Source organism: Conger conger, chromosome 8, assembly GCF_963514075.1.
Source record: "Conger conger chromosome 8, fConCon1.1, whole genome shotgun sequence".
Lineage (NCBI taxonomy): Eukaryota > Metazoa > Chordata > Actinopteri > Anguilliformes > Congridae > Conger > Conger conger.
In genome coordinates this window covers 30,565,361-30,590,822 of record NC_083767.1, presented here as the reverse complement: position 1 = coordinate 30,590,822, position 25,462 = coordinate 30,565,361, and the positions used below count along the sequence as shown (strand labels likewise).

The window sequence follows — 25,462 nt, the reverse complement described above, 5'->3', positions numbered from 1 at the left end:
ATTGATTCATTTTGTGTTGTTAGTTATTGCATGTTTTCCAAAGTAGTCAAGGTCTGTAATAGTACAGCAGAAAGAAAGAGCAGATTTACGCTCTGCCTTATCGTCTCTCACCAGTCTGCCACTGCAGTGTTAATGTCCTGGCAGAACGGAAGTATATTACTTTTTTATTTTTTAATTCCCACAAATTCAAACTGTGAACCTTACTGCTGCTCTACAGACACCTTCGCACCCCTGTCCCCACCTCCCCACCCACCCAATCATAAATATGCATACATTTTGGTCCTTCCTCCCAGAGAGTAGGCAAGGAATCCTCTTCTCTCTCTGACCCCCCCTCCCCTCCCTCCCCATCTTTTCCCATTTTCCCCCAATTCCTTCATCCCATCCAGCCCCTTAAATCTCAGGTTATCCCCTCTCTCTCTCTCTCTCTCTCTCTCTCTCTCTCTCTCTCTCTCTCTCTCTCTCTCTCTCTCTCTCTCTCTCTCTCTCTCTCTCTCTCTCTCTCTCTCTCTCTCTCTCTCTCTCTCTCTCTCTCTCTCTCTCTCTCTCTCTCTGCTGTGCTGGTGATGCCGGGTGGCAGTAAAAGTGGGGGTGTTGGCGGCCCCTCTTCCTCACCCCCCTCCTCTCCTTCCCGTCCGCTGCACCCCAGTCGCTATATCCCCGTCTCTGCCGCCACCATCTTCCTTGTGGGTTCCACCACGTTGTTTTTCTGCTTCACGTGAGTAACATTACCATATTTACATGCATACACGTACCACGCTCTTTTTCTGCTTCTGATGAATAACATTACATACCATTACATAAAACATTAAACCTTTGCCCATATATGGGTTTCCAGATCAAAGCACAATTTCTCTCTGGAAAAAAATTATGGGATGTTCACATAACCTTCTCTGTCACAGTCTGTGATTTAAGCTGCCGTTTAATATTTTGACATTTTTATCTGGACTAATTTCTCTCTTAAGCAGCACTGGGTCCACTGAATTCCAATGCCAATGTGTTTTTACCCACATTTAAACTGCACTGCAACTAAAATGAGGCATTGTAGCCCATCTCTATATCAAAGCTAAAATAAAAATTGCATGTCACATAGATGAAGTAAAGAATAAATATAAATATTTTATGTCCAATGAAATTGGTAGCTAGCCTAGTTACTTTCCCGGAAGTGCACAAACAGTTCTGCACCGTTATCACAGTGTGAGTCTTCACTCTTTTATGCTGAGATCAATAACATTTTGTGCTAATATTTTTGTCAAGTTATATGTTGTGTGAATATAACCTTAACCCTCAAATACATAAAGTACTGGCATGTCAACATGGTCATGGCCAAAAATATTTGCCGTTGTAGTAATCCTCAAATAAGCAAAATTCCTTATTTACTCTCTACCATTTATAGCAAACACAAGATGCATTAAAAAGGTTATTATATTTGATATACTACTAATTGCTTTGTGTATATTCAGCTGAATAATTGCTTATGTGTTGAAGTTTGGAATAATTTCCTGTCATCTTTTTGGGTCTTGGCCCCCCTGTTGAGAATCACGGGGCTAGCCTATTTAATGTGACTGGTATTGGGAGAAATGTAACTCGACACATCGCTGCCCACAAAGTAGGTGGGAGAACAAAGAGAAGGGAAATACTTTTTTGATTTGATTACCTGGAAGCATTTAGCTATTAGTTAACTGGTTATTTGCATGTAACATCAACTGGTTTTAAACAAAGTAAGGATTAGGTAATTAGCCACCATTTTTTTTTTTTTACACAAGATTACTGTGAAGTGAATGAAGTGCAGTGCATTGTAACGTACCCGAGAGTCACTTGATTAACAAGAGTTTAGCCTATGTTCAGTTTCATAAAGTATGTACAAATGCTTAAGTGAATATACAGTGCCATGAAAATGTATTTGCCCCTTTCTTAATTTAGTCTATTTTGTAATATTTGGAAAAAGAGAACCTAAGTAAGCACAGAACTTTTTAAAATTTTTATTACCATTTAATTTCTTTAATGAATCAAACACGCAAATCACCCCTGTGGAAAAGTAATTGCCCCCTTAATCTTAAACTGGCTGCAGCACCATTAGCAGCAATAGCTAAGAGAAACATCAATGCACATCTCACAATTACAAAAAAAGAACCTGGGTGATCCCCAAGCCTTTTGGGATAATGTTCTATGGACAGATGAGTCAAAAGTGGAACTTTTTGAATGTTATATGTCCCACTATGTCTGGTGTAAAGCAAATACAGCATTTCACATTAAGAGCATCATACCAAAAGTTAAACATGGTGATAGTGTGTGGATGCTTTACTACCTCTGGACCTGCACAACTTATCATTATTGAAGGAATTATGCTCTTTACCAGGAAAGTCTTAAGGAGAATGTCTGGTCATCTGACTGTCCATGAGCTGAAGCATAATTGGGTTATGTATCAAGATAATGATCCAAAACACAAAAGCACATCTAAATTATAGTTTTGGTGATAGTGTGGAAGATGTTTTGGTTTATAAAGGACAGTGGTGAAACTTTGTGCAGAAAAAGAAAAAGATGTGAGAAATGATTTGATCAGATGATGGATCTTCTAAATGTTATAAGCATAAGGCTCCTCAGTGTCAAAAATTGAGGGATACCAACCCCTAAGACACCCACATGCGGACGTACAGACAGACACTTGCATGCAGTGCCTGTTGTTAGGAATGTGCTCTACTGTATTGGTATAATGTAATATACTGTATGTGTAACTGAGTTGGCATTAGTGTTAGCTGCCCTCTGCAGTGAAGCAGTGTGTTAAGCATGACCCCACACCCTCCAGGTGCCCCTGGCTGTCAGACAGGTTCTCCATCGGTATTCCCATCTACAACGGAGTCGTCTTCCTTTTTGTCCTTGCCAACTTTTGCATGGCCACATTCATGGACCCAGGAGTGTTTCCCAGAGGTACTTTCTATCCATTACGTCCTGTGCTTGCCACACTCACCCCAGCCTAGCCCAATTGGCAGTGTTTGTATTCAGATACATTTGCCTCAGTACCTGTGTGACTGTGCTAAGAGCTGTGTCTGTGCTATCAGGTAGAAAGGAGACTGTGGTAACGGCTGTGCCTTTGTGCTAGTGGACAGAGAAGAGACTGTGCTAACAGTTGTGTCTCTGTGCTAGCAGAGGGAGAGGCATCTGTGCTAACGGCTGTGTCTTTGTGCTTGTGGAGGGAGAGGCAACTATGCTAACAGCTGTGTTTCTGTGCTAGCGGAGGAAGATGAGGATAAGGAGGATGATTTCCGTGCCCCGCTTTATAAGACGGTGGAGATCCGAGGCATCCAGGTGCGGATGAAGTGGTGCTCGACCTGCCGCTTCTACAGACCCCCCCGCTGCTCCCACTGCTCTGTCTGCGACAACTGTGTGGAGGTACCCCTATGCAAACACTACAATCGCTAAAAAACAATACAAAGTTGCCATACAAACTCGACGCAACTGTCATATGTACATGTACTGCATGAACAAGATGAGAAGCTGTCATCCCATCTGACTGAAACCCTCCCGTTCCTGTGATATGCTGTCAGCAAGCATGCATGCCCTTGCAGGACTGCTTGCAACAGTTGGCCCTGCAACGGTCTTTGTTCGATACCAGACTGCAGGGCCCATCAGCACTTTAACATGACAAACCACATATTTCCCCTGTGATTTAACATTTTTCCAATCAATTTGTCAAACATGCATCATCCCTCTCTTTTGCTCTCTCTCCTGCAGGACTTTGACCATCACTGCCCGTGGGTGAATAACTGCATCGGCAGGAGGAATTACCGTTACTTCTTTCTGTTCCTGCTGTCGCTGACTGTGCACATAACGGCTGTGTTTGGCTTTGGCCTGCTCTTCATCCTGAACCACACCCAGCAGCTGGAGCAAGAGCACTCTGCCGTCACGTATCCTACACCTCACATCCATCCCATCTGTTTGTCTCTCTCTCTCTCTCTCTCTCTCTCTCTCTCTCTCTCTCTCTCTCTCTCTCTCTCTCTCTCTCTCTCTCTCTCTCTCTCTCTCTCTCTCTCTCTCTCTCTCTCTCTCTCTCTCTCTCTCTCTCTCTCTCTCTCTCTCTCTCTCTCTCTCTGGTTTTTACTTGTAGAGCTCTGTCTGTGGATCTGTGTGTGTCTCCATTTTGGCTCTGCTCCTTCACTGTTTCAGTATGGCTGTGATGTGTGTGGCCGGTCTCTTCTTCATTCCAGTAGCAGGACTCACCAGCTTCCACATTGTGCTGGTGGCTCGTGGCAGGACCACCAATGAACAGGTGTGTACCTGTGTGTGTCTGAAGGCTCAGAGTATTGTTATTGAGTGCTTTCGAGGATGCCCAAGCTGCCGATCCATAGAAATGCTTCATAATCCTGCAGATATGACCCATTTCCCTTCCCTTCTTTTCCGCTCCTTGTCTTCTCCCGCCCTCCTTCCTCCACTAATTCAGTTCCCTGAAATGTACACTCTCAAATGTAATCCTCATTTACATATTGGTAGTGAAAAGAATATTTGAAACTGGAATGTAAAGTTTATGAATACATTTTAGTCTGGTGGCTTCAGCAGTTGTTTAGCTGTTTCCAGAAACAAGTTGTAGCATATTAAAACTTTACCAGTGTAACCTTATAATCATTACAACCTATTTTGGTTGTGTAGACCTTTGAAATAGCTGGTAGCTGGTTGACCAGTTCAGACCAGCTCAAGCTATGGTTTTAAAAATCTGGTAGCTGGTTGACAAGACAAGCTACCAGCACTACCTGGTTGACCAGCTCATACTCCACTCCACTTTTACAGCAGGGTACACAAGCAATTGACTCTGAGCCAAAGGGAGATTGCACAATGGGAGATTGTAGGAATAATACATATTTTAATTTCTTACTTCACAGTGATATGCATTAAGCTGTGGATAGCTATTTTGTCCATTTAAATTTAACAGTCAACTTATTAATCATACTACTCACCACAACCATGTATCCATATATAGAAAGAAAGCTGAGACATGAAGCCTGACATGACATCGCCTGAAGCCTCTTATATTAACAACAATTGCTCCTGATGAGCTGGTTGGTGCCTCTCATGGCCGCCAATCGCTGTTGGTGTGTGAGTGTATGTGTGAATGGGTGAAGGAGGAGCATCAGTCGTATAGCGCTTTGGAGAAATGTGCTATATAAATGCAGGCCATTTACCATTTAAGCTACTATTTGTAGGCACAAAAAGGCACTTGTGGTTAACCTTGAATCTTTTTGAGTATTGGCTATTTACAGTCCCCTCAAAAAGTATTGGAACAGCAAGGGCAATTCCTCTTTTTTTGCATAGATCTGCATTTCAGCTATTATTTCCTGGTATTGTTAACAAAGGAACTAAACAAAGGACTTCAATAGGGAGAAAAAGTGGACTGGCCAAGTCAATCACCAGACCTTATCCCAATTGAGCAAGCATTTTACCTCTTGAAGAGGAGATTGAAGGGAAACCCCCTGAAACAAACAACAGCTGAAAGAGGCTGCAGTAAAACCCTGGAAAAGCATCATAAAAGAAGAATGCAACAGTTTGGTGATGTCAATGGGTCACAGGCTTGATGCAGTTATTGTAAGCAAAGTATTGCTCCGAAATATTAAAGGTACAATAGGTAATTCTAATGGTCAAGAGAGGAAAAACAGCCACAAACACCGTCAAACCACTGTTTGTCCTTCCCACAGTCTGAATATAACGAGTAATAGAAAGCCTTATTATACAGTTCTGATGCTCTGTTTTGGAAAACAGGCAGTGACAAGCGTGACAGCCTACTGTCTTTTCGTAGTGTTCTAGTAAGAAAATGTTTGAACAGGTGACTTCATGAAATGTTGACTTTAGTGTGCTACACAACACTATATTTTTAAGTTAAGATAACACTTTAGCTAACCAACTATATTATGAGAAAGCAACTTATTTGGTTATGTAACTAGCTGGCTATACAACTAAGATATGATAGTGTACCACAAATGATACAACTGTAACTTACAGTTTGAGACAAATAAAAGTTTAGTTAAACCCGCATGATTGGGGTGTCTCGGTGGCGCAGTCTGTAGAGCACTGACCGCATGCTCATTGCGAGCCGCGACGTCGGCGGTTCGAATCCGACCGTCCGACATTTGTCCCATGTCTTCCCCACTCTCTCGCTCCCATTCTTCCTGTCTCTCTATACTATATATGGTCCAATAAAGCTGAAAAAGGCCTAAAAAAAAAAAAAAAAAACCTGCATGATTGAAGATGTAAAGAGATAAAAAGTGCAGCTGCCCAAATTGCACACCAGACAAGTGATAACTAAAACTCTGCAGACTATTGCTTATTATCTAAGCGAAGAACACATAACTAGTTATAAAACAATACCAGTTTGTTATCTGTAGCAACAAGCAAATCAGTTATTAGTTAGCTTGCAGAATTTACAAATATCCATTTCTACCGATAGTTAACTGGTATTGTTTTATAACTAGATATGTGGTCTTCGCTTAGATAATAAGCAGTAGTATAGAGGTATGGTATTGAAGTAAGCATTTTAGCTTATGACATTACATTTCATGAAACAACACAGTTGTTTACACACGCTGAGACTGTTACACTTCAGAAATAACTGTTCTTGGGATTTTATGGCTGAAAAGGTTGACTTTTTACAACAAATTTGTGATGTCTGCCTCAAAATAGAGGACTTCCAAGGAATCTTTTGTCTCCCTAGCCTCCCAAGTATTCTCAAGTGAATATTTCTGAGGAAGACTGTGAAAACACCTCTGGCTCCACATTTACATCACCGTGGCCCTATTTTAAATGGTAAATGTTTGGCGTTTATATAGCACCGTTATCCAAGGCGCTGTACAATTGATGCTTCTCATTCACATACTCACACACCAACGGCAATTGGCTGCCATGCAAAGCACCAACCAGCTCGCCAGGAGCATTTGGGGGTTAGGTGTCTTGGTAAGGACACACCCAGGGCGGGATCCAAGTGGCAACCGACTCCAACTGCCAGACAACTGCTGTTACCTCCTGAGCCAATGTGCCCCCACATTTTATATCAGTGATCATCTAAATACATTCTCAAAATATTCTCATTGTATTATTCAGTTTGCTTATACACAAGGAGCAAGCCTGCTTTTGAATAGTAAATAGCATGTGAAATTGTGGAATGTGTTTGACTTGTTGATGGGGTTAGGTATTTGGCAAAAACGTCAATTAGTGGACCTTAATTAATATATTAGTATACAAGATTTTCTTATTGTGATTATTGTACTTTTTTTTTTTTACATACTTCTTGACCTGGAGAGCTAGGGAGAGGGTGACAGCAAAATACAGTAGGAAAACTGCCTAGACATAGCTTAGAAAAACTATGCAGAATGCTCATTTTTGTTGATATTGTCATCAAATTTGAAAGGGGATTTGTCCAGTGTTTTGGCTGTGGCTCCATTGTGTTTCTAAACGCACTAGGCACCACCACAATAATCTATCCACTCAAATACAGAAAATCTTTTCAATGAGAAAGAAAACTTCCACTGTATTTGAGCTTCTGTAACTTTCATTGAGTAGTACTTAGTAATTCTGACTCTTGGAGAACAAACCCCAAAGTGTTACCTTTCAGAAGACACAGGTAGTGCCTGTAGTCAAAAGGGTTCAAGAATAATTGGTATCTTTTTTTGGGTATGTCATTTTCAGGTTTGAAAATGGGGGGTTAATAATACATGTAGCGCGTTTCATCATTTAGTTTAGTAAGCAACAACAATAGAATGACTCTTCTCTCCCATCCATAAATTATGCATGCTCGATTGCAAAGATGCTTGAACATGATTATACACTATAATTATTTGCATTAGGCTCAGGTAACTGCATAGCCTAATGGAAAGAAGTGCTATACATTTTAAGATTGCCAGAGAAAAATATACCAGATCATGTGCACCATCTGCTTTGTTGAATTGCCAAAAAAACGAAACTGTCCATGATCATCCGCTTTTATTATTTTATATATTTGTTGCAAAAAAATATATAGCCTACAGATCAATCACAGGAACATAATGTCCACTGTGCACCTCTGTGGCTGAATTTTATGAACTTGGAATAGCATGCCTAGCTTTAGAGCTGTAGAAGGAGTCTGAAAATAGAATAAGAATAATAAGTACGCAAGAGAACTGAGTGCAGTTGCTGAAGCAACCCCACTAAAAATGTTATTGGTGTGAAAACCTGTGTTTCCTAAGTACAAGTTCACAAAGCTGTATAAGCAGCAAATATTTACTATATGTTGGTGTTGTGTATTCCCCCCAGGTGACAGGGAAGTTCAGAGGGGGGGTGAACCCCTTCACTCACGGCTGCTGGAGGAATGTCTCTCATGTGCTGTGCAGCTCTCAGGCACCTAGGTCTGTCTGTGTCTGCCTGTCTATCTGTGTGTCTGTGATAAACATCCAAAGACCTGCAGGCCTTTCTAGCCTCAGGTATATCAGTGTTTATGACTCTACAAAAAGAAGGAGACACGGAAGGGATGCATGAGAGAGTAGCAAGGTGGAAACCACTGTTAACCAAAAGAAACATCAGTGCTTCACAATTGTATCAATGCTTCTCACAATTGCAAAGAAGGTCCTGGGTGATCCCCAAACTTTAGAATGTTGTATGGAGAGCTGAGTCAAAAGTGGAACTTTCTGAATGATACAGGTCCCTTTATGCCTGGCGCAAAGCAAATGCAGCATTTCACAGTAAGATGTGTGGATGCTTTGCTGCCTCAGGACCTGGACAACATGTTATTATTGAAGGAACCATGAATTCTGCTCTGTACCATAAAATTCATGGTCATCTGTCCATGAGCTGAAGCTCAAGTATAATTGGCTTATGTAACAAGACAAATTATGATAGCAAGTCCACTATCTAATTGACTGAAAATAATCAAGATGTAAATTTTGGTGTGGTTTTGCAAGTAATAATCCATTATTAGTTGGTCATTATACGGTTTTATCGCATGATGTGAGGGCGAAGAACCCAGAGAACGTGATCACGGAGTGTGTTACAGCCGTGTAATGACCACCTTGGAGTGGATTATTCTGCTTATACCAAGGTCTTTTACCAAAGATAAAAAACACTTCTTATTGGTAATTCCTGGTCTAGCTTAATTTTTACACCGGTGTTGTAACTGCCTATGCAAAATTTCCACTGAAAAGTTTTTAAATGCTGATATCATCTTGGGCTACACCTTACACAACTATATCATGCAATTTAGGCGAGACAGCCAGCTTCTCTGTTTTGTGCTGGCGATAGCTAGCCACTAAAGGAAAACTTTACATATATTTGAGAGTTGTCCGTTTACAGTCAACCATTTCAGAATGTCACATAACATTAGCTAGCAAAACATTAGAGCTCTTATGGTATATTAATATCTCCTTGTAACCATGCATTACTGTACTTCACAAAACCATTTCATTTTTCATTTTCATTTTTAAATGCAAGTTGCATTATTAGCATGCTAAAGTTGTGGTCAATAATAATAACCCTTTTAACTTATATCACACGAATGGCTTTGGATCTCTCCCTGAGTTGCAGCAAATTGCAGGCAGTGTATCGATTTAGAACGGTGATTAGGCTTGACCAGGACTATCTGCCAAACGCTGATCATCCGTCACCATCTAGCATCCAATCAGAATCGAGTATTCACTCAGACCATGGCATAACTTCAAGTAATGACTTGTCTCGAACAGACATGCGGTGAAAGAAGCTGAAAAGAGCAGTTAATTTTCAAAAACCTAAAAAAAAATTCATTATTAAAGCAGAAGAGCAAATTCCTGCACAGTGATTTGAAAGACTGATATCAAATAGGAAGTGTTTGGTTGCAACTATTGCTCCTACAATGACTTTTTCCCAGGGGTGACACGGATGTTTGATAATGTTCTTAATTAAATAAATGAAACAATTATTTGAAAATTGCTCAGGTTCCCTTTGTCTATTACACAATTCAGTTTGGAAAAATATACAAAATATGCAGAAATCAGGAGGGGGGGCCAATATGTTTAATGGATTAGTGTGCAAAGATTTTGGCACCCCTGGTCAAAAAGCCTTCTACAATTAATATATAAGTGAACAGTTACTATATAGTGCAAGATTACTTATTTTTTTAGAAATAATAAAAAAAAGTTTGGGAAACCTGTGACTTTGTAACATCTCCTCGGGCAACTATAACAGCTTATAAACATTTCCTGTTGCCAGTTAAGAGTCTTTCAATTCTCACTTTTGAAAATTTTCCCCGTTCTTCCTGACTCAGAAATATTCTCTGCCTTCTTGCATGTACGGCATGTTTGAGATCTCTCCACAGATTTTCAATAATATTCAAGTCTGGGGACTGTGGTGGCCATTCCAAAACCTTCATCCGTCTTCCCTGGTGGTACTTCAGAATAAAAAGTTTTATTCTCACCTGACTCATTGAAGCCCTCACAAGTAAATCAGCTGGTTCTGGTCCTTAGCAATCATCTTTTCAAAAAGTAACAAAGAATAATCCAAAACAGGTTCCTTTTCCTTTTTTATAATTTTAAACGTTAAAAAGCATCTTTTTCAGAAAGGTCTCATGTTTAACTACCATTTAGAGCTCAGGTTTGCTTTTGATCACATATATTTAAACCAGGGGTGTCAACATTTTTGCACCCCACCGTATGTAGGTGTGTAATTGCTACATGTGTGTGTTAGTTACAAGTGTATGTGCATTGCAGGTACCTGGGCCGCACCAGGAAGCCCCAGGTGGTGGTGGTTCAGCCTCCTTTCCTCAGGCCTCAGCTCTCAGACGCCAAAGTCCTGGACAATGGCATCCAGGCAGACCGCTATGGCTCGCCATCTAAGAGCAGCCTGGACATGATGGAGAGCCAGTCTGCCGACACAGAGCTCCCTCCTCCACCCAAACCAGAGCTGCGATACTCGGGCCTGCCCCGGGGGCAGATATCCATGGGGCACACCGAGGGTGCGTACAGAGCAAGCGGCCAACACCGGCATTCTTTTTTATGCTCATTTGCTGGTCTTGTTGAGAGATTCTACTCACTAGAGCCATTACAGTTTGCTCCATTGTGAGTGTTTCAGCCACCCTTTCAATATAAAGTCAATGGTAACAATACAGTCAAAATGCAAAGTCAACTTGGCTTCCCTACTGCACTGTCTCTGGCTATGGGGGAGTACAGCATGTCCTATATTAAACTCTGTTTCTCTCACAGAGAGTTCCCTGCTGAATGAAACCCTGCCCACCCCATCCATGTACAAGTACAGACCTGCCCACAGCAGCCCGGGAAAAAATCACTCCGCCCACACACACACTAACAAGGTAACACACACGCACCACCCTCATAAACAAACACAGCCCTCTGTTACGACTTGGCTCATGACTGCCAAATTGCAATAAACAGTGGTCAGCACAACGACCAAATTAATAGACAGGATACTAGGCATGTTCCTGTATTCGAATAAGATATTCGGCAAAACACAAATATTGTGTTTTGTGCTCATGAGCCAGTTTTGAGTTAGTCAGGCCTATCACTTGCTGAACGCATTTTCTGTATTGCTACTCAAATGTATTGCTCGCATTTTGACTAATAACGTTAAGTTATTAGTCTGCTAATTTCTAATTGGCCTATATGCAACTCAAGCGTAACTACCAGAAAATCCCAACGTTATACTTTTTGAACCAATCAAAATTACTGTGTCACATTTCGTGTGACCCCCCCTGAGAGGACGTAAGAGCTGGACACCAGCAATTCCATGTTATTCATTCACATGGGTGGTTACAGGAGAGAGAGAGAAATCGCCAACAAAGCAAAAAATAATAATAAACTGAAATAGTAAATGCAAAGGAAATAACCGGACTGATGTGCAGCCTTTCAGCTGGTTTGCGTCTTGGCTCGGCTCTCTCCTCTCTGGCAGTTTTTCCGGTCTCAGCCTCCTACTGTGCAAAAAAATCACGTCATAAACTCCTGGAATAATTCATAGGTGGTAGATTGCCCTGCTTTCTTCCCACAAACCGAGCCAACATGTCAAAAACTGCTATACTATTGTTTTGAGCCCCAATTAAACCCCTACTAAAATTTCTCAATTTTCTCAACCAAAGCCAAAACAATCCAGTTGCATTGCCTTTTCTTTTCCAGCTGGGTTCTACTAACCTATTCTAAAACTCAACCCTTTATTGCGCAGTTTTGCTTCAAAGTAACATTCTAGCACGCTTTCATTTCATATTTCATTTCATACCTTTAAACACACAGAAGAATGCTGTTTTAGTTTTCGGGGCAATTTCATGTAATGTCACATTGGGTGGACTATGCGTTTTCCGGAGAGCAATATCATGCCAATTACGGGGATAACTAAGAGAACTACAGTCATTACATACAAACAGCAGATTAGTGTGTGTGAGGTGTGGTGTGCATGTATGTGTTTGTGTGTTAGTTACAGGAATGTGTGCGTGTGTGTGTATGTACGGCATGTTAAAGTTGTGTGCGTGTGTGCATGCATGGATGCATAATTACTTGTGTGTTTGTTCATGTGTGTGTGTGAATGGTGTTGTGTGTGCTTTGTGTTAATATAGTATACAGTATATGTGTGTGTGTGTGTGTGTGTGTGTGTGTGTGTGTGTGCTTTGTGTTAATTATATTGTGTGCGCATTGTGTTATTTATAGTATTTGTGTGTGAATGTGTGCTTTATGTGTTAATTATAGTGTGTGTGTGTGTGGGCGGGCATGCATGTGTGTGCATTATGTATTCATTATAGTATATACAGTCCCCTCCAAACGTATTGGAAAAAGCAAGGTCAATTTTTTTGTTTTTGCTATACACTGAAGACAAGATTAGTTAAACAACTTCGTGCATATCACCTTTTGTATCAGACCATCCAATTTTTAGGTGAGCAAAAGTATTGGAACATGTGACTGACAGGTGTTTTGTTGTTGCCCAGATGGGTCCTGTTAGATTGATTTGTTAAACAATAAATAGTTGTGAATGTCTAGTCTTGGTTTTCGCCTTGGGTTTTGCCTGTGAAGACTGCATTTGTATTATTAACAAAAACCAACTACAGAACAGACAGCTGTCTTTAGGAGAAAACCAAACCATTTTGAAGCTTAGAAAAGGGGGGAAATCGAGCAGAAACATTGCACAAGTATAGCTTGTTCAAAACTTGGAATGTTCTGAAAAAGAAAGAAACTGCTGGTGTACTGAGCATCAGACATCAAACAGGTTTACCAAGAAAAAAACAGCATTTGTGCTTAACATTGTGATTAAGAACAATTAAAAACCCCAAAACATCAGTCAGTGACATCACAAGCCATCTCCACAGGGCAGGGCTGAAGGTATCTAAATCAAGCATTCGAAGGACTTGAGAGCTGAAATATAGAGGCTGTACCACAACATGCAAACCTCTCATCAGTAGTAAGATGGCGAGCGAGGCGAGATTACAATTGGGAAAGAAGCACAGAGATGAGCCACAAAAATTCTGGAAGAAAGTTTAATGGACTGATGAAACTAGGATTTACCTCTACCAAACTGTTGGAGAATGAATGGGTTGGCTCATGATCCAAAACATACACAAGCTCATCTGTGAAGCATGATGGAGGAAGTGTCATGGCTTGGGCTTGCATGGCTGCTTCTGGAGTGGGCTCATTAATCTTTACTGATGATGTAACTCATGATCGTAGCAGCAGGATGAATTCAGAAGTCTACAAAAACATTATGTCTGCAGAGAAATGTGTCCAAACTAATTGGGAGGAAGTTCATCATCCAGCAAGACAATGACCCAAAACACACTGCCAACACAACAAAGAATTAATTAGGGAGAAAAAGTGGAAGGTTTTAGAGTGGCCATGTCAATCACCAGACCTTAACCCTTTTGAGCATGCAAAACCCCTGAAAAAAAACAACAGAAAGAGGCTGCAGCAAAAGCCTGGAAAAGCATCACAAAAGAAGAATGCAACAGTTTGCTGATGTCAATGGGTCACAGGCTTGATAATAATAATAATAATACCTTTTTATTGAACCCCGTGGGGTAATTTGGCCTCTGCATTTGACCCATCCTAGTTATTAGGAGCAGTGGGCAGCCACAGTGCAGCGCCCGGGGAGCAATGTGGGGTTAAGGGCCTTGCTCAAGGGTCCAACAGCTGTGCGGATCATTTATTGTGGCTAGACCGGGATTCGAACCACCGACGTTATGGCTCCCAGTCATGTTCCTTAACCACTACACTACAAGCCTCCCTATTTACTTTCATTTACTTCAATACGCTCCATTCCAATACTTTTGCTCACCTAAATTGAGTGGTGTGATACCAAGGACGCTATGTTCTACGTAGTTTCACACATATAGGTGTAAATACCTGGAAATAAAAGCTGAAATTCTGAACTCTTGTTTCTTGTTCATCTTTTTATCTCAACCTATGTGTGTGAATGGTGTTGTCTGTGTTCTTTATGAGTTGATTATAGTATATGTGTTTGTGTGTGTGTGGGAATGGTGCATGATGCTCTTTGCCTGTGTGTATGGCAGGTGTAGGCATTATGTTACTGGGATATCTCGTTGTTGTGAGGTTATGTGATCCTATTTGTTACCCTGACTAGAATGATCCTGTAGCCAGCACCACATTTGGATTAATTCCTTCTATTCCGCTATATTGTCCTGCACTGTGTGTGCGTTATTGTCCTGTTCCCTGATCTCTCCTTTGCTTGTAGACTTTATAAGGACTTTGTCTCAGTCCTTCCATCCCCCCCTCTCTCTCCCTCCCTCCCCCCACTCTCTCTCTCTCTCTCTGTGCTCAGATGAGTCGGGGAGACAGTCTGAAGGAGACTCATTCTATCCTGCAGTCCAGTCAAAAGCCTAGCTACCGCTCTGAGCCAAGTCTGGAGGGGTGCCAGCAGGGGGAGAGGGAGAGGCGTGGGGCAGGGGGTCCTAGCTCTGCCCTCTCGGGTTACTCCCTGGGGGGTCGGTCCTACCCCTCCTTCACTGACCCCCTGATGGGTGGGACCTCACGCTCCTCCAGCATGCGCTCCACCCATACGGCCCACAACACACTGGGCACGCTCCTCTCCGAGGGCACGACCTCCACCAGCTATAAGAGCCTGGCCAATCAGACACCTCGAAACGGCAGCCTCTCCTACGACAGCCTGCTGACCCCCTCAGAGAGCCCGGAGTTTGAATCTGCGGCACCCGAGCTGTCCCCTCCCCATACCCACACCCACCCCCAGGTGCTGGGGTACAGTTCGCCCTACCTGTCCGCCCAGATTGCCCACCAGCATGACCCAGAGTTGCACCAGGCCTCGTCTGCCCTCCTCTCTTCCCCCCCCCGGTCTTTCCTGCGCCCCTCCAGCCCCCCACCACCCCCCCCGGAGAAAGAGCACGTGCTGCAGGACCCCCAAACCGCCCCACAGCCCCCTTCCCACTGCAGACCGCCCCGGCACACCCACACTGCACTCTTGACTGAACCACAACCCTGTCCCCCCCATCAACACCGCACCCACTCCCTGGGCTCCCCTGACGCCCTGCTCCAATCCCCCCCCCCCCACAATCCACCCAGTGCGCCCCACCTCCCTCTGGGGAAGTCCCGGTCCTACAGCGAGGGGCCGCCCTCTGGGCGGGGTAGGAAATATTCGGCCGCTGGTGGCAGCAGTGGGATCCTGGCTCCAAAGTGAGTAGAGCTGTGTGCAGCATCAGGCGATGTTCCCTCTCTCTGCCTTCTGTGAGTGTTTATGTCTTTCTTACTCTCAACACCACTTATTCTCAACAGCTTTTCTCAACAGCAGTTGCCTGTGTCTCTCTCTCTCTCTTTCTCTCTCACTATATATCTCTCCATCTCTCTCTTTCTCTCTGTCTGCTTTCATTCCTACCATCCTGCCTGCTTTGCTTGTTTCAAATCCAATTTTCTGTGTGAACCTGGTGTGTGTGTCTGCCTCAGATTAAACCAGGCTCTTTTTTCATTTATGATTGCTTTTACTTCATTAGAAAATTATCTCCTTTTGCATGTTTTAGCTGTTAGTCAGCTATAATTAAATGGCACAGTAGTCGCTAAACAGTAGTCACTCTCACTGTGGAAAGAAATATGTTTTCATAATTTCGGCTACATTGGGGAAGCAGTCATAGCCAAGCCAGTTGGGCTAATGAAGATGTGCATGTTGGATGATTCAGCAAAGTTAAGGCAAATGGCAGTGAGTTTAATGGGCCTTCTTATTTCTTGTGGGCCGAACAGACCTGAATAGGTGTGGGCTTTACATGGTCAGGCTGAGGTTGCAGGTATGATTCTCAAGTGGGGGAACTGCTGGAAGATATTTAACCTTTAGTTAATATCCATATATATGGATAGCATCTAAGTCTGTTGTGTAAGAGTGTATCGTATAAAACCCTAAATGGGGGCTGCTGTATGGCTCCTCCGTTACTGTTACAGTGTATGGATGAGCCCTATAATCCGGTATATGTTAAGGCTCTGCTTTAATTTATAGCCGCACTGATATCTGTTAAGGCTCGGTTCTAGATTATTACATTATTGGCATTTGGCAGACGCTCTTATCCAGAGCGACGTACAACAAAGTGCATACCCATAACCAGGGGTAAGTGCGCTGAAAGACCCTAGAGGGAAGTACAATTTCAATTGCTACCCGTACAACAAAGATATGGGCCAGGGCCTATTTTTTATTTTTATTTTTTTAAATCAACAAATAAACAAACAAACAACAAAGCAAAAGTGACCAAACTTAACTATCCAAATACTGCTTACCTAGCCAACTAAAAATACCGAAACACTACGTAAATCACAAAGACAAGAATTAAGGTTCACAGGGAGGTAGGGAGGGATGGGGAGAGGTGCTGCTTGAAGAGGTACTGAGGACAATATACAAAACTGCATCTTGGGGCGACATTGGCTCAGGAGGTAAGAGTAGTCGTATGGCAGTTGGAGGGTTGCCAGTTCGATCCTGCCCTGGGTATGTCGAAGTGTCCCTGAGCAAGACACTTGCGCCTCACCAGCTAGGTAGATGAAAGTGCTATATAAATGCAGATATTTACCATTTTTTTTAAAAGTATCTTTGCCAAACCTGGGCACTATTTAAGATCAATGGTACTATGAATTCAACAAAGTACCAGGAAATCTTAGGAGAAAATCTGGTTGCCTCTGCCAAGAAGCTGCAACTTGGTCATAGGTAGATAGTCTAGCAGGACAGTGACTCTAAACATACATCACAATTCACACAGAAATGGTTAAGTAATCATTGCCATCTCAGTCTCCAGACTTAAATCCCATGTAACTGAACTGAATACGGGGATATCCCAAGGATATCAATGATTCTAAATTATTTCCATGGAGGAGTGTTCTCTCATCACAAATGATAGGAAAACACGCATGGCGGTCATCTTTGCCAGGGGTGTTTGCACAAAGTATTAAACCTGGGCTGCCTATAATTGTGGAACCTGTTTGTTTGGGAAATACATTTTTTTATTTGAAAATTGCAAGATTTTGGTTGATTTCATTTGCTTTACACGCATTTTTTGTGCATATTTGTCAAGGGTGCAAATAATTCTGAAACCCACTGTAAATGCGGCATTGTAGGCTATGCCTTGGAGGCCCTACTTAGCCAATCTTCTTGGCCCTACTGAACAATATTACTCATACAATGAAAAGTGCTCTATAAATAAAAATGTCTTAATTAGCTGGTGGCTGACGGGTCCTCACAGGTCGTACACATTACCAGTTCTCCCATCAGTTGGACCTAACCCAGCTTATATATGTAGCTATAACTACTTTTGGAGTTTTTTTCTTTTCTATTTTCTTTTCAGTTGAAAACCCTACTATATTAGATTTTAGAGATTTTATTTCTAAACAGAACAAATAAATAAAAATGAACTAAACGCAAAAAAAAAAACATCAACACTGTTTAAATCAATGTAATTCATCTATTTCCCCCTCCCCTTCACATTCACACCATCTTGTCCACGCATCCTCATGAAAAGCCCTATGGTTTTGCCCACGCTTCCTTTGGGAACCGGGAAAAGTGGCAGATTGTTTCGTATGTGTGTTACTTTTTAATGTAAATATAAAATATTTTAAAATAAAATATTGTTCACACACTACTCTTGTTTTAGCAACTCTGGTATATACAGCGGTGTGCAAAGAATCTTGGCACCACTTGTCAAAAAGCCTGTTACAATTAATATCTAAGTGAACGAACCTGACTTCTAAATGGTGCAACGTTAAACATGATACATTTCTTCAAATTTTAAAGCAACATTACTTTTTAGATTTTTTACAGTTTCAAAATAATAAAAAAGGTCCTGTGCAAAAGTTTGGGTACCCTGTCAGTTAGTACTTTGTAACTCCTCCTTGGGCAACTATAACAGGTTGTCTTTCAATTCTTGGTTCCTGGGAGAACACCTCTAGCTCCACAGATTTTCAATAATATTCAAGTCTGGGGACAGTCCAAAAACATCATCCATCTTCCCTGGAGGTACTTCATGGTTGATTTCAAGGTATGCCTTGGATTATTGTCTTGCTGGAATACCCAACCTTTCTTCAACTTCAATGTCTGGACTGACCTTTGAATATTAGCCTCTAGAATTTCTTGATATTTGGTGGAATCCATTCTTCCATTCACATATACAATATTTCCTGTGCCTCCAGCTGCCACACAACCCCAAGGCATAATGGCTACAGCTCCATGCTTAACAGTTGGCAAAGTGTTCTTCTCTGGTGGTATCCAAAAAGTTCAATTTTGGTTTCGGCAGTCCCAAAGCACATTGTTCCAAAAGGCTTCAGGCTTATCAATGTTTTACATTTACATTTTAGTCATTTAGCAGACACTTAATCCAAAGCGGCTTCTCCTTCTTGGTCATTCTGAAATCCTTGGATTAGAGTAACCCAGTTCAGTTGGATACTTTAGAAGGCATGGAGTTACTTACAAGCCCTAACAAGTAAATCACCTGGGTCTGGGCTTTAGTAATCATCTTTTTAAAATGAAAAATAATAATAATTTATTAACAATGAAAAATAAAAATAAACCATAATCTTTCTTTAGAATTTTCAGAAAGGTCTCATGTTTAACTGTACCATTTAAAGTTCAGGTTCGATACATTGTAACAGACATTTAAACCAGAGGTGCCCAAATTTGTCCCCCCTACTGTATACAGGGGATTACAGGGTGCTATAATACACTGTTTTTCCAATTTCAACAAATTTGTGCAGAAATGCAGGTCAGCCGCATACCGCATACTGCATACTGCATACTACATACAACACTGCACAAAACAGCAAATCCATTTTATATTACTCTGTTCTGTGTACACAGACAAGCTTATTTTTAAATAGGGGCGACATGGCTCAGGCAGTAAGAGCAGTCGTCTGGCAGTCGTAGGGTTGCCGGTTCGATCCCCCGCCCGGGCTGTGTCGAAGTGTCCCTGAGCAAGACACCTAACCCCCAAATGCTCCTGACGAGCTGGTCGGCACCTTGCATGGCAGCCAATCGCCGTTGGTGTGTGAGTGTGAAGCAACGATTGTACAGCGCTTTGGATAAAGGCGCTATATAAATGCCAACCATTTACCATTTAAATATGTTTAGGCAAGTGCATATGTTGGAATGTAAATGTCCATTGGCATGGTGACACTGTAACACTGTCCCATACTAATAGCAAACACTCCCAAGATTCTGTAGGTGTGTGTGACTTGCAGGGGTGGCACTGGAGAAACTGGTTTGATCCACTGAACAGTTTTTTTTTTTCTACCTTTTTCCTACCCCTTCTTTCTCTTCTAATCCCTCCACCCCTCTCTTCCGTCCTGTCTATTCTGAAGGACTGAGATTCAGATGAAGCCATACAGCCGGACAAATGGGCAGCTCAAATTTGTCCAACCCTCTCAACCCTCTCTCCCTCCTCCTTCCAAGCCAGTAAGCTGCTCCGTTCACCCAGGCCTGGCTAATCACAGTTTTTCCCAGCTGAGCCCCACCTATAAACAGGGGGGTGGAGTGAAGAAGGTGACGGGCGTCGGGGGAACCACCTATGAGATCTCTGTCTGAGTGACAGGTAGCTGTTTGCACCAATGAGCAAGTGGGGATTTTTTGCAAGGATGTGAGAGAAAGGAGAAACCTTCTATGCTACTGTAATCTCCAAGTGACAGTTTGTATGATGGACAAGCCCACAGGTTGGAACAACGCCTCATACCTTTGCACTTTCATTCATATAAACACATTTTTGGGCCCAGGTATTGCTCAACCAGCCGACATCAGAGAAACTTTGTGGGTATGGCAGATGGGTCTAGAAGACCATGTATTCAGAAATTATTTTATGACAAATATACAGTATATAATTGATTCTTGCAAAGAAATGTAATCTTTACAGGAGTGTGCAAGGTAAGGGACTTCTAACTCCTTCCAAGCTGCCATGACAGCAAACCACAAATCGCTATTCTCTATTAGAGATGCACAAGCATGTCAGGGAGACTTTGGATTGGCAGAGACACAGTAAAGCATTCTTGGATAGAGAGATGGTGGTTTGGTTGGTAATTTGGTTGTAACCAATTGAGAAAGCAACCTGCAGTGGATGACTTGGATTTTTACAGAGATTTGCTTCCAGGGGGGAAATAACTTAATTTTTTTACCCATTTTATTTTTTGAAATATTATTTTATAGGAATATATATATAACTGTTTTCACACAGGTATAAGAGTTTGGAACCATCATAAATATCTAGATTGGATACTCGTTTGTTGGCTGCATCAGCCAATCAGAGACTGGGCTGGAATTCTAAGCCAATGAGAAGGCTAGTTTGGCCATGCCTTCTCTTGAAGGATGACAGGAATAATGTAAGCCAGAAAATATAAATATTAAATGCAGCATTATTTAAAATCCCATACATTTGTGGAAGACTGCATAATGCAGATGTATTCATTGTTAAGGAATATGCAAGTTTTTGTAGCTTTAAATCACTGTTTTTTAATGTTTGCAATGTTTTATTCAAAAAGCCAGAAGCCATTTTCTTGTTTTTGGCAACGACCGCTGGCCAATAGGAGGAAATAGCCAGTACTAAGTGGGTTAGGCTGGGCAGAGAGAATCATAGCCCTCCATACTGATTGGATAATGTCTGCAGCCAGTCAGACAAGAACCATCCAGACTTGTGGCTTAATTGAGAGAAATGAGAGGATACGTTTCAAATTGTTACAAATTTGTCAACTGACTGACTACACAAAATGCAGACTAGGATATTTTGTGTGTGGCAGAAATACTTAAGTCTAGGATTTATGCAAAGCCTCTGAATTTGACTGGAAGAGGAGGAGGTGATATCGGCATTTCAAATAGACCAACTGGTGATGCTAGTACCCTTGGAATTTGTCTACCATGGTTAGTGCACAAGAACAAATGAATGGTTATGATCAAGCTGGGGTGTAACACAAAAACCTTTTTTTCTTAGTTCCATACTAATGTGTACATTTCTCATCCTGTCCTATGTGCTGTAAATTGGGGGTATTCATTTCCAGATTCTTGGGCCAATGGGTCATTCTACCTCAACTCAGCCAACTTGTACATGTCTCATCTCAAAGTTCCTAAAATGTTGTTGTGTTGGTATGCATCAAGGAGGAATTAAAATACAGTAAATTTGAGCTCCATTGGACAAACAGTTTTTAGTTAAGCTCTTTGAAAACTGGGCCTCTGCCACCCCAAAATGGCCCGATTGCATGATTCTAGTTTTCAAAAGGCCCTATCTCTAGTTTGGATAAATTCTAAATTCCTTGAACTTTGGTATACTTGTGGTATTTTGGGTGCAGATTACAAATGTCAAGTGTCAGAAACCTTTTTGCGCTTCAAACCTTGGTGGGTATCTCCAAAATAGATTTCCTGGCTGAAATTTTCATTTCATTTTCATTCTCTTTCCACTGGACATATTTCGATGGACATATTTCCCTTCCTTTAAGCAGCCACATATCAAACAAAACAATTGCTTTATAGTAGAGCTACAAAAATTGACCAAATTCGAATATTGTTTTCTAATTCAGGGTGTCACCCAGTTTGGATCAGTCTCATTTTTGAACCTGATAAACTTTAATATATGGCAATGATTGTGATAAAATAGGCTGTGATTTTATTTTGTCTTTAGATTCTATGGCAGTTTGAAATACTGTACCTCAAGACATCCTACTATTTGTATGGCCTTACTGAAACATACTGGAACATACTGTACCAATGCCGATACTATCCCTTTTACATTATAGCACAATGTAACTTATTATAAAGGGTTTCGTGTTTCATTTTGCGGTTTGCCTCTGTGGTAGTAATTTCACCAGTAATAAGGTTCCGACAGTAGGGGCAGTCGCATTGCATTTCGGCCTGTAACAGGCAGCGAAGTCATTCGTAACAAGATTGCCCTTAATCCATACTGGTTTAGGGTTTGCTTTTCACACAACTGACACCATGTGGCAAGTGCGAGGGTATAGGGTATATCTTCCACCGCAGCACTTAACCTTGTTAGCACTGGCATCTCTTATATAACATTTAAAGATTTAAATTGATCCTATAGTGGGACTTTTGCTGTTTATGGATGATGCGACAGAAATGTTCGGTGCAATTTACTAATCAATCAAATGCTTTTGTTTTATTGTTCTACTGACCAAGTAGCCTATTGTTAAAAAGCAAATTATATGGGTTATCGTTATAGGCTTATGCTAGCTACATCATACTAACCTAATATGGGGACCAGTAAAGGCCAACAACACACCAGCACTTACTTCTTGTAGGTTTTGTCACCATTGCTGTGAAGTAAAACAGTTGATAAACTATGTGATAAACTGTGAGAAACGTATTATTGAGTTCACGTGCACACACAGCAGTCTACATTCTAAAGGTCCATTTTGCCCTCCCTACATGAAGTTAACAAACTTTATAATGTATTGCTTGTAACTTTACATCCTGATCCGCCTTGTTAAGTAAACATCAACAGCTAATGTTGGCTAGCTAACATATTTATTTACTGAACATTAAGTTAATGTTCATACTGATGAGCTAATATTAACAACATCCACGTTTCTATAACACTACTAGTTCTGAATACATTGTAGGCTACTTCAGGCTTTATATTGCAGTCTGGGCCAGCTTCACCCTGCACCACATATTTACAATTTAATATGACTTTAGGAAAGAGGGTTGGCTAACTCATAACAGCTCTCTTGTGGCAGGTAGTGAAGTTTAAAGCTGATACAGAGAGCTTTTTTAAAATATGAAGCGGCTTGGCTGCATCGAGATGGCAAAGTCAGTCTTTGAATTATACAGTACTGTGCAAAAGTCTTAGGCACCTGTATAACATTCTGTACAGATAAGATTCTTTCAAAAATAAATGAACATACTATACACTTTACATTACATTTTAGTAATTTGGCAGAATAGTTAAAAACTTAATCAAATCAATATTTTTTGTGACCACCCTTCTCTGAGATATAGAATTGCATTGGCTAAGACGATCAGCAGGGAGGTTGTTCCAAGCATGTTGGAGAACTTGCCACTGTTCTTCTGCAGACTTTGGTTGGCTCTTTGCTTCTGATCTCAGACAGACTTGATTAAGTTTTTGTGTAAAAAGTAGTAAATTGCTTACAATAATGTTACTTCTTTAAATACAAAAATGTCTGTAAAATTAAATCTTTTGGAAAATGAATATTTGGAAATCTCAAATGTGTTCTTTTATACTAACACACACAAAAAAATATACATATATATAATAACATCCAGGGTGCCTAAGACTTCTGCACAGTACTGTATGCAAGCTCATCTGCATGTTGCCGTAAGCGCTGGGTAGATTTTTGTGATTGAAAGGAATTGTGAATGCATTCGGTGAACCTTAAAAATATGAAAATACTGTACATGAGCAAGCATGTTGAGCTTTTTGGTTCATATTCACTGAAATATGGATGAAGTGGATGGATATTCTACCTCAGAGATTTTCCTTCTGCGGTTATGGTAACCTCTCTAGAAACTTGATTTCCCCTCTTCTGTCGTTTTGTTTACAACTGAATAGCGGGTCAGACACATTCCCACTTCGACTATCAACACCTTTTGTTTTAAAAATCCTGTGGAATCCATACCACAAAGAATTGAATCTGTTTTGAGATCTATACCTAGTATTAGCTCAAAGCGCGTTTGCCAGTCTTGCATTCAAAAGCAAGGGCAGTGACATACAATCTGGCATCTGTTTTTTTTAGCTAACATATACATTCAAGTTGCTTCATTCATAATTCCTTTCTACCAAAACTACTATTTAGCACATATACACTGCAATATGTGAGTAAGCTTGTGTATAATACTTTGCTATCTCTATAGGCTACAGCCAAGCTAGACCTAGCCCGTACTGCAATGTATTTTGAACTAGCATTATAGAGACGTGGATGTTCTTAACTTTAGCTCATCAGTACAAATATTAACTTAACATTAAAGTAAACAAGTGTTGCTATAGAACTAGCTGACTTTAGCTGTCTCTGCTGTAAAATCCAGCTATGACCAACTTGAGATACCAGCTACCCATCTGTTATAAAACGTAGCTTGAGCTGGTCAAACCATGTTGAGTGTCGAACTGGTCTAATTGGTCAACTAGCTAACCGATATTTCAAAACGTAGTTTAAGCTGTTTTTTTTTTTCAGCAGGGGTTGATATTCGCTTGCAAAAAATATGTGGCTGATAACAGGTGGGGGCATGTTTAAACACAGCGCTAGTTGCATTCCAGCAAGGCTCACAGTTTTTGGTTGCTCATGACATGTGTCGAATATACATACTTATAACCCACAAGACAGTGATTTAAATGACGCATATTTAGAGTCTGTGATGGTCACATATCATCAGTTATTCTAAAAATACTTTGGTGATAAAACCTTACTTTCATGGTGCTAAAACAGAGATTTGTTAACTCTTGATGAAGTATTTAAATCGTCCAGCCATTCACCCATCATTATTGTGCAAATGCAACTATGCAAAATTCCCATGTTTCAGCATGCCCTGTGTTTTATGCCCTGATCTCCCCTAAATCAACGTATACTTATCAATAAAATAAATTCGTAACCAATTACTTGTACAGTTGTGTTCAAGAAAATAGCAGTACAACATAGGTAACCTGATGAACTACTGTTATTAGTAGTAGTGATATTTCTGCATGGCAAATACTTTACTTGTAGATGTAGTAGTGTAATAGAAAAACAACAGACCCAACTGTCATGACATGCACGCTGCTTGTTCTGAGTAATTGACTCATTCATTGAAAGGGGTGTGTTCAAAATAATAGCAGTGTGGAGTTTAATTTGAGAATTCATTAATACTGTGAAAAAGCAGCTGTCAATTGTCTTTTATTAAGGAAGAAGGGAAGCAAATGTTTCACACATTGTTATAAAATATATTTCCTTCTGAATTGCGAAGTAAAATTCCAAACATTGTTCGGAGGAACAATGTCATTTGATTAAAAAGTTGATTGGAGATGGGAAAACATATAAAGAAGTGCAGAAAATTATAGGATACTCAGCTAAAATGATCT

General features: G+C 41.0%; 1 protein-coding gene across 1 annotated transcript; it reads left to right on the top strand.

Annotated features, from left to right (window-relative positions):
* The first annotated feature begins 524 nt into the window (after nt 1-524).
* Nucleotides 525-25,000, top strand: LOC133134446 (palmitoyltransferase ZDHHC5-A-like). Its single transcript, XM_061250644.1, has 10 exons — nt 525-715; nt 2,804-2,925; nt 3,230-3,387; nt 3,730-3,902; nt 4,162-4,264; nt 8,269-8,360; nt 10,689-10,933; nt 11,181-11,287; nt 14,749-15,614; nt 19,758-25,000. The coding sequence occupies exons 1-10, from the start codon at nt 564-566 to the stop codon at nt 19,978-19,980; spliced, it is 2,241 nt and encodes a 746-aa protein (XP_061106628.1). The 5' UTR covers nt 525-563; the 3' UTR covers nt 19,981-25,000.
* The last annotated feature ends 462 nt before the right edge of the window (nt 25,001-25,462 follow it).